Source organism: Corvus cornix, chromosome 18, assembly GCF_000738735.6.
Source record: "Corvus cornix cornix isolate S_Up_H32 chromosome 18, ASM73873v5, whole genome shotgun sequence".
Lineage (NCBI taxonomy): Eukaryota > Metazoa > Chordata > Aves > Passeriformes > Corvidae > Corvus > Corvus cornix.
Genome location: NC_046347.1, coordinates 9,212,745 through 9,222,754, shown reverse-complemented (window position 1 = coordinate 9,222,754; position 10,010 = coordinate 9,212,745). Strand labels below are relative to the sequence as shown.

General features: G+C 41.4%; 1 protein-coding gene across 2 annotated transcripts; it reads right to left on the bottom strand.

Annotated features, from left to right (window-relative positions):
- Positions 1-8,789, bottom strand: PSMD12 (proteasome 26S subunit, non-ATPase 12). 2 transcript variants are annotated; one of them, XR_005603313.1, is made up of 11 exons: positions 8,610-8,789; positions 6,489-6,548; positions 6,228-6,356; positions 5,042-5,149; positions 4,001-4,105; positions 3,411-3,560; positions 3,099-3,233; positions 2,446-2,558; positions 1,940-2,114; positions 1,346-1,478; positions 1-449 (listed from the first exon to the last, which is right to left on the bottom strand). XR_005603313.1 is itself a non-coding variant. In XM_039562108.1 (11 exons), exons 1-11 carry the CDS (start codon positions 8,715-8,717, stop codon positions 240-242), a joined length of 1,371 nt encoding a protein of 456 aa, XP_039418042.1. In that variant the 5' UTR covers positions 8,718-8,787; the 3' UTR covers positions 1-239. The 2 variants fall into 2 exon arrangements, 1 of the variants encoding a protein (XP_039418042.1); XM_039562108.1 differs by having other exon boundaries at positions 1,346-1,423; positions 8,610-8,787.
- Positions 8,790-10,010: the final 1,221 nt, after the last annotated feature.

The following is a 10,010-nucleotide window of genomic DNA, read 5'->3' as shown; positions in this document are numbered from 1 at the left end:
TTATTATACAGGCAATACAGTTTTATTCTGTTCTTTCACCAATTGTAGCAAAAACATTTAACAACTGAATGAATAATCAAGGGAACTTAATTGTCAACAGGAATTTCAGAATTATGTTCTAAATTTTAGACCAGGAAGGCTTGACAGGGAGAAAACAAACCATATACACACTTGTAATAATAGTCTCTATTATGAAGATTTAATGCCTTCTTTAAAAGCACTGAGATTATTGAGGCACCTTACTGCAGGTTATGGATCATCTCTTCTTTGGCAATGAGATGTGTGGTTTTGTTAACTAGGGCCATGAGGGAGTTGAGCTTGTGAGACCAGTCATTGAGTATATTGTTTGGGTCCTTAGGCCTCTGGAAATTGATAATTCCTGCCAGCCTGTCTACTTTAGCAAAGATGGTCTTATTAACTACTAGGTTAGACAAGAACTCCTCCGATTCCTGTAAAGACAAACAGCACTAAGTCAAGAAAATAGCATTTTTACCTACAAAACATCAGAATTCCTCCCAGACAGCATGAAAGCACCAGGAATAAGATTTTCTTTATACACAAGTACAGCTGTAACAATCTTGTACTTTAAAAAATGCACGGCATTTTAATATTACACGTGCTGGCAATGCAAGGTGCTAGCACAAACTATTAAAAAAAAAAAACCTTTTTGTTTTCAATCGACCTATATCTGATTATCTTTCATGAAATTAAAAGTTTAATATACTACCCCAATAGACTTTTACACTTTGGAGTACTTGGCTACACAGATACCAGAGCAAGTCATGTAGTAAGCAAGGCTTAGGAAAATCCCAGTGAACTAATTACTGGCCACTGTCAAAAAAGGGTTATTTCTGAGTTTGTGGGAAAAGCAGATTTCATGAAAAGGCAGAAGGGTAAAGCTCTTCATTTGCACTCAAAACACCAGGATGTGTCATTCTACTTGGAAAGCTCTTGAAAAAACAAAGGAGGGTGACAGGAAGACCCCCTCCACCCCATGTTCCCAAAGTGCCACCACCTATGAACAGGGACATTTACAGGTGAAGGACCCTCTCTTCAGATGATTTTCATCCCTCATTGACAAGAACTTTTTAACACTGAAACACCAGAGAAGCTCCAGCATTTACACAAGGTCTTGAACATAAATTAACTTCTAAGAGCAGCTTTTGCCTTACGGGTATGTGCATCATGAAACTGAGTTTACTGTTTAAAGAATGGTTTTGTAACTCCCATAAAGGCAGAAAATTAAAACCAGAACATTACTCTGCTGAATACTCACATCTCTGCCACACACACAGAGACACAGACCCCTCCCTTATGAAAGAAGGATAAGCAAAGCAAAACTTACATCAACTGACAGATCCAGGAGCTGTGCCATTCTCTTCATTGTAATTCTGGTATAATATTTAGCCATTATTCTAATATTCTGGAATAAAAGTGTTCAGAGTAGAGGGTTATGTGCAAAAAATAATTGAAGCAGGCTGCAAAAACATAAAAGTCCATGTTACAAGTAGATTAGGAACTGTAGTGCTCTAATGACAGTCTGGCACGGGGGACAGGAGGGGTTGTGAACAAACAGCTCTTTTGCTGGTAGAAGGTATAAAAGTCTCTACATGACAAATTATTAAAAAAAGAAATCAACCAATTATGAATTTAATACAAAGCAAGACCTTCTGATTTATGCTTTATTGAAATGTGAATGCTCAATCTCATTTGAGTGCAATATGCTCTTTTTGGTGGCAAGTATGCCAAATATATATATATAAAATAGAGATATACAAGCAAGTAAAATCTTGAAAAACAACACAACAGAAAAGACACCTTATCTGCTGCTTTATTAGCTACTTTTTTGTCTTCTTTGTGATTAAAATACAGCAAGCAAAAAGTGTTTTTAGCTGAGGCACTGAGTACACAGCTACTGCCTACAGACACTGATACTTACATGTTCCACAACTCTGTTCTTTAAATCTTTCCATCTCTTTTCACCTTCCTCTGTACAGCCAAAAACATCTGTTGCAGGACTGTCAAGGGATCCTTCTCTCAACTCCTTCCCATATTCTTCAACTAGGGTACTCCACCTCATCAGCTCCATGGTGGTAAACAGTTTTAGGAGGTCTCTAAATGATTTAGTACAGTTGAATTACAATCCTGTATTAATAAGGCCTAGTCTATACTTCAAATAGATCTAAGGCATAATTTTAAATGTTTTATTCTTATTACCATAAATAATGGGGGCAGCTCAAGTCAGACTGTTCTTCTAACAAAGATCTTTCTCTTACAAGAGACATTTATTTTCACACAGAACAATCATGACATTTTTGCAGTATTCTTAATGCAGCATTAAATTCAGAGTTGCTCACAGCAGACCCAGCATAAAGAGATTTCACTTGCACTGTCAGAGAGAGACACTTCTTAATCTAAGAATTGGTTACTAGAAAGGATACTTACTTATACTTGGGGATTTCTTCTAGCTTTTTGTCACTACTAATTCTGTGCACCAAATCAGATTGTTCATTGTCATAAGGTGAAAGAATAACATAAAGAACAACGCTCTTCAGTGCCTGTTTAAGAGGAAAGAGTGTGGGTTTTTTCCACAAACAGAAGAATTGCCAACACTGATTACAAAACTTAAGAGTTTAATAAGCAAAAGATTTAATCTCAGTGTATTAAGAAACTAAGGTGAAACTGATGTCATCTTGCAGAAGTGAACTGTGGTACATTTAAATTGACACAGGTTAACCAAAATTCTAGTATTTCAAATAAATACGTGAAGAAAAATATCTTTTCAAACGTGAAATACATCTGTACTGCACACAGAACAGCACCACTGAGACCACACTTGCACACTGTTTGTAATCTCTACACTTGCATGGAACAGTTGAGACCTTCTCAATTTCAAAGATAATATAATAAAGATATTGGTTATAAACATTCTTTTGAAATCAACTTTATCATATCTGTTTTCAACTAACCAATTTGTTAATATAACCATTTAAATAGAAACAGACTGATGAGCTATTTCATCCCCTGTACACCGATGTGGTAAGATATGGGTATTTGTCACATGGAAATGCAGACATTTTTATGTACAGCTTTTTTACCTGTTGCCACTTTTCACTTTCAGCCTGGATACAGGGAGTGTCATAAATGGCTCTGTAGTGCTTACAGATGGAGAGGTAGGAGCCTTCATGTTGATCCAGCTGGATCATTAAGTTGTAGTACTTCAACTTTAGTTTCTGAAACAGTATCAAAAAGTCAAATTAACACAGCTCCATGACCGGTAAATGAAATTCAACTGAACCCCAGAAAACAGAGAGATTTAAATAAATACACTTGGACCCGAAGAGAAGTAAGTCAGATTAAAATTTGTGTGGAGGGAGGGAGAAAGAGTGAGAAATCCTCCAAGGACTTACTTCTGTGTTTTCTTCTTGAAAAAATTTTGTATTTATTTTTTTGCTGATAATTTGAGTCCGAATATAGTCTTTTACAGCTAGACAGAGTCTCATCTGCTCCAAGATAAATTCTACACGTTCTTTCTTTTCCATTGAACCATAGGTTTCCACCTGAAATGAAAATGTAACTACTTAATGTTGTCAAAGTCAAATCAAGTGAAGGCTTAACTGTGCCAGAAGAGTGGGAGGTTGTCTGGAGGCGGAACACACCAAAACAAAACAACAGAAAAAAAGCTATTACAGAGCAAGTGAAAATAGAATAAAGGTTATTCCATTTTAATTATCACCTCCACTTACACCAAAGAATCCACCAACACTAAACTCAATGAACTAGGTAGAGAATTGAAATCCACTTTCCAAGTGGAAAATATTCTGTGTAACCCAATCATGACATTAACAAAAGCAGTTAAAGCTGAACTGCACTTTCACTAATAACAATTCATCTCATTCCAGGCATTTCTGCAAAGATACCTGATTCAGTTTCTAAACAATCTCAGAACAGTCAGAATTAATTGCTATTGCTGATGCACTTCTAAGTTCCAAGGCGTTACCTGCAACTCTTGCAGAATCGAGGCAGCCTCTTTCACCTCCCCGTTCTGTTCCTTTATTGTTGCAAGTGTCTTTGTCAGGCGAGCACGCTCAATTTCCACATATATCTGAGGGCAGAAGGAAGAGTTTAAACACTAATTTTTTAAAGAGGAGTGCTAACTCTGAGACTGCAAGCCCCCTGGGAAATACACTTGATGCTGTCATCATACAACCACTTAATTTGTTGTGTATCCATCCACTACACTGGCACTATCCACAATATACACTGATGAAATACAGTGGATAATTGACACACCAAACTTTTTTGGACCAAATTAATCTAAAAATGACCTATGATTCTTCAAGCAAACACAAAGGGATATGCACTGTGAATAAAGTATTAAATATTTTGTCTACTAGAATATATTGAAACAGATAGAAGTTACATTTTATGGTTAATGTGTACTAAGTACTCCCCTTTAAATTATTTCACTTACTCCTAACCAGCCATTAATCAACAAGACTTGATTACTAACAATTTAGACTAACAGACAGAAGTCATAACATTGACACAAATTTGCCTTAATTCAGAATTCTTTATTTTCTTAAAGCAAAAGGAACACAATATAAGTAACTCACTTGGTATAATGCTTTGGTATCACCTTCTGATTACCATAACTATATGTAACACCTTGCTAAGTGCAGGAGAAATTAAACTAAACCTGCCCATTTCTCTACCAAATTCAAATACATGACATATGAAAAAGTGAAAAGTAAATGGTATTTTAGAATTTTGAAATGTATTACTAACTATATTAATAATACATCTAGATAACTACATTATAGGAACATGGACCAGTGTTTCAGCATATGATTTAAATATGGAAAATATCTGCAGTCTTTTAGACAGAAATAAACTACTTGGCTTCTCAGGTTAATTTAAAAATTACTTCTGCTCTTACTTGCACAGGATTAAAAAAATAATGCTAAGAAACCACGCTTTTAAAGAAGGTGAACATTTTTATTCTACCTTTTAGACATTGAGCCTTAAAACAAAATCTTACTTTTCCTTCTGTGACCATACGCAATGTGTCGATTAAGCGCAGTTTGACGGGTAAGTCTGTGATTTCTTCAACATAAGTGCAGCACTGCTGGACCATTTTAGCAACTGCCTAGTATGAAAACAGAGAGGAAAGACATACTATTGTTTTAGATTTCCCTAATGAATTCAAGCTATAACACTCAGAGGTAAGTAAAAAATAGTTTCACATCACACTAAAGAGACTCATTTCAGCAAAAAGCACACAGAGTCTATCTCCTCACTTTGATTCATGAAGATGTGTACAATGATGCTATTGACTGATGCTACAAGGCAAATGGGATGCTGTTCTGTCATTTTTTTCATCTCAGTTTTTCCAATAGTGAAAATAATCCATGCCATGCAGTTCTATCCTGAAAAGCAATTCCTCTTCTGCCAAATCCACAAGACTCACATGGACTGGCAGAACTTCTCTGCTTGCTCTAAGACCCGCATGGCTGAAGAGATGTGTATCTTCTCTTAACTCTGTGCACTACCCCCTCTCCTTACAACACCTGTAGATTCCTCAGGAAGGGAAGGAAGAGGGATGTTTCCTTCAGTGACAAGCACAGGTACTAGAATGTGCACTTCTGGTAACAATGCTGACAAAGCTGGTAAAATTATTATTAAAATACCTACTTCTAAAAAAAACCCAGAATTAAAACTTCTAGAAATGTCTTCCTCAAAAAGTTCCTCAAAATTCAGCTGGAATGATTCAAGCCTTCAGCTACAGTCTGTGCAAGTCAGAGAACTAAACTGTACTCTTACACATACTAGTGATGATTCCGCACACTAAACAATAGGTAACCCTTTCCTTCCTAAACCAATGATGCCATTAAAATTACCTATTGCTGACTTCTATTTAAGTCAAACTGAACACACAGAGTGCAACAAACTTCACACTTTCTAAAATGCAAGTGCTTTATACCAAAGTATGCCAGTTTCAAAAGCAAGCACGCAAAGCAGACATTTCATACGAGCACAAAAAATTGCAGTAACTCTGTTTAATGCACATCTGAACATGAAGAATATGTCTACAATACACCCTGCAGAAGAGTGTAAAGATGAACCACCATCTTTACACAGAAAGTCCCTACACATATGGGGGAACCAGGTATGTAATACAGCTCCAGAATACAGTTTTATATTTTGTTTTGAAGGATTAAATTCACCTGTTTTAACTGACTTCTTCTCTTTGATAGAAGAATAATATTTTCATTAAGAGCATCCCAGTCTTTAGCTTCGTAACACATTTTCACTACGGCAACTAAGATTCGGGATGTGGAGACCATGTCAGAAGCCTGTAACAAACCAAGAGCATGTTAGAGACAGGATAAACTGATGCTCCAAGGATACTGCAAGTCCCTTCATGACTTCAACACAGTGGAACATGAGGTGTGTAGCACATCCCAGCACCACCATACACTACTCACCGTCCGTGTTTGTTTTTCCAGGGAGAGAAGGTTTTCAATGACTTCTTGCAATCTTCCTTCCTAATAAGACGGGCAAACAAATATCTCCGTGAGTCAAGAACATAACTCAGTTTAAACTGAGAGTAGCTCAAATTCTCACATAAATAAAAACACAGACCAGCCCGTACACTCATTTTAATTTTTTTTCCTTTAAAAAAAAGTATGCATAGCACTAACTTTAAAGACATGGTTCTACACAGAGATAGAACTGGAGAGGTACTAGTGGCATTTTTGCACAACACATGCTCCAAGTTGTCTGCCTTGGGAGAGAAACCTGGCAAGTTTCAGACAGGTTTGGTGAGCTCACATTCACTGAGCTGCGTGGAAGACTCATTTCTTCTCTGGCCAAAACAGAGCTTTCAGTGAGATTAGATATGCAATTAAACACCTTGGCCAAAAAAATTGTTCACCTATTACTTCCACCCATATTCATATCTTAATTACAGTGTATTATACAAAGTATAAACTACAACCTTTACAGGCTAAGCATGGAATTATAATAGTCCTGGTTTTAGAGGGGTTTTGAGAACTGTATTTGCCTTTGTTTAGAGGAGTGTAAGATACCACAATGTACTTTTAGTCCTAAGTTGCAATTCCTAGCAAATATCTTGTTAAAAAAAAAAAGTTAATAGGGGTGAATTTGTAGCAGCCCATGGCAGTGGTAGGGCTGCAAAAGATGGTTAGAAACTAGAAACAAAAAACGGGTAGAAAATGAGTAACAAACCACAGAAAATGAAATTTGTTTCTAAAACATCCCAGCTGAAATATTGTAGACTACATACAATGGTTTATCAAGGATGTGCTCTTACTGCCACAGAATTTATGTTTTGCAGAATGAAACATGGCCATGGTGTCCATTCCTCTGCAGAGCTGTGCCTGTAGGACAAAATCCTTGTGCCTGCTCTCCATTCAATAGCCTTAAGATAATGTAAGATGCAATTTATTTATCTTAAGGCTACTGCCTTCAGAACTGTACAACGTGTGTCTTGAAACACATGGATCAAGCAGAGCATTTGCAGCATGTGAAGAGTCAGATGCCATCCTACTGGGACAACAAATGACAGCAACAACAGGGAAGCTGTGGCTGCCCCATCCCTGGAAGTGTTCAAAGCCAATTTGTACGGTTTTGGAGCAACCTGGTCTAGTAGAAGGTGTCGCTGCCTGTGGCAGGGGGTGGAATGAAATGAGCTTAAGGCCTCTTCCAACCCAAACCATTCTGTAATTCCATGGTTCTGTCTTTTCTGAGATCTGAGGGGCACAAGAATCTCCACGTCACAGAAGAATTTTTTTATGAAACACCGTATGCTCAATCACTATGACCCCACGTGCAACACATCCTGCGGTCACACAGGGTGTGTACACAGACGTTGTTTACTGAGCCGAAGGAGGCAGAGACAGCCCTAGCGCCTCTCCTGGCTCTGTTCCTCCATTCCAGCTCCTTGGGGCTCGCATGTAACCGAGTTAAAGCGCTGCCTGTCCAACGTGCCCCGGGACCTGTTACACGAAGGTAGCTCCGGCGTACAGAGCCCCGGGATGAACAAGCAACTCCGCGTATGCCCGCGAGCAGGGGCTGCGGGGAAGAGCCACGGCCCTTGTGATGGACTGGGGCCCGCTGGTTCCCTCACCCGCGAGGCTGCGCCCCGAAACCCCGTCCCGTCTCAAAATCACAGAACAGACTGAGCTGGAATGAACCCACAAGGATCATCGAGTGCATCTCTTCGCCTTGGTTCTGCACAGAACCTCCCTAAGAATCCATGTGCCTGAGAGCGTTGTCTAAACATTCCTTGAGCTCTGGCAGGGTTGGGGCCGTGACCACTACCCTGGAGAGCAGTTTCAGGGCTCAGGCACCCTCTGCTTGGCCACCAACCTCCCTCCTTCCCACCCTCCCACACAGTCCTGAAACGGCGGAGCCGCCCCACTCCTTCCCTTCCCCAGCACGGCACGGAGAACCCGCAACCAGACCCCTCAACACCGCATCGTGGGGTAGGATGCGGCCGCGGGTCGCTCCGCGCCACCTCCACGCGCGGCCTAGCGCGCCATGACTCAGCCCGTCCACCCCGCCAGGCTTCTCTCCCGCCTCACCTGCGCCAGCCGCTCGCACTCGGGCAGCCGCTGGTCCACAGTCGCGCTGTAATCCACCTCCATTTTGACGATGCGGCCATCGGCCCGCTCCGCGCCGCCCTCCGCCATGTCCGCCCGCTCCGCTGCCTCAGCGCTCACCGGAACCGGCCGGGCCCGCGCGCAGGCGCGCCGGGTGCAGCCCCGCCGAAGGGCCCCGCGCCGCGGCAAGCAGGCACTGCTGTGGCCATCCCCGGCCGCCTCAGGACCCCCGGCGGGGGAGGTGCCGCCTCTGAGGGGACCCGCCCCGCCTACGACACTTGGGAGAGGACCGGGTGTGTCACTGCCTCGCTGTGCGGATCTGCCCCTCAATCCGCCCCTTGGAGGGGACCTGGACTGCGATCTGCCCCTCTGAATGGCTCTGCCCCTTAATCCACACTTCTGAGACCCAGTCTGGCCGGGGGATTCCTCGGCACCCAGGAAGGGCAGCTGTGAGTTGATGCCAGATGTCGCGGTGACATCTCCCGCTGACATCTCCCAGTGACATCTCCCGGAGTGCAGACACGACCCCCATTCCGCCCTGTGGCCTCAGCACGGCCACGGGGCTCGGGACAGTTGCCACAGCCACGGTGTTGCTCGTAGCTTGGGGGTGGTGAGGCAGGAAGACGGTGGTTTTGTGCTGTTCTCCCACATTTGGGGACAGCCTGGCCGTGTTGACACGTCAGGTGTGGCTGCAGTGGAGCACTCTGGGTTCTGTAGCTGCTGATTTCACCTTGGTGGTTTCACTGTATCTCATTACAGCCTTACGTCATTTAATCACCTGGCATTGCTGGAGAGGTGGAGGAAAGGTAGGACACGCTTTGACTTTTAAGTGCACAAGAATCCTGATCTAGACAGTGTTGCACCATCAATGTGTTTGAAAAGTTGTGAGATGTTGGTGCAACGCCTGTGTGTGCAGGTTGCTATCATCTCCCAACACAATTTCATATGCTACAGAAGTTTCATTCACTGGGTAAATCCAGAAAATCTCCCTCGTGTTTGCAAGCAAACAACTCAAATACTGAACAGGGAATGTTCAAATACTCAAAAACTGAATCAGAATCACAGAGTGGCTTGGGTTGTAAGGGACTTTAAAGATCACCTAGTTCCAACCACCTGACATGGGAATCTTTGGATGTTATTTAAGATTTCCAGAAAGAAGAAGTTACCATGAAATTACATTTTGTGTTGTGTTACTTTCAGACTATACTGTACACAGACCAACATGTTAATGCGGCAAAGGGGTATTTGAGGTAACTGGTTTAAATATTTTTTTTTTACAGAATTAAGACTGAGTTCCTACATCTGCTGCACTGGTGTAAATTCAGAGTAGTTCAGTTAAGTGAATTCAGAGCTCCAATACTGCATTTTGCAACTGTGTCTGAT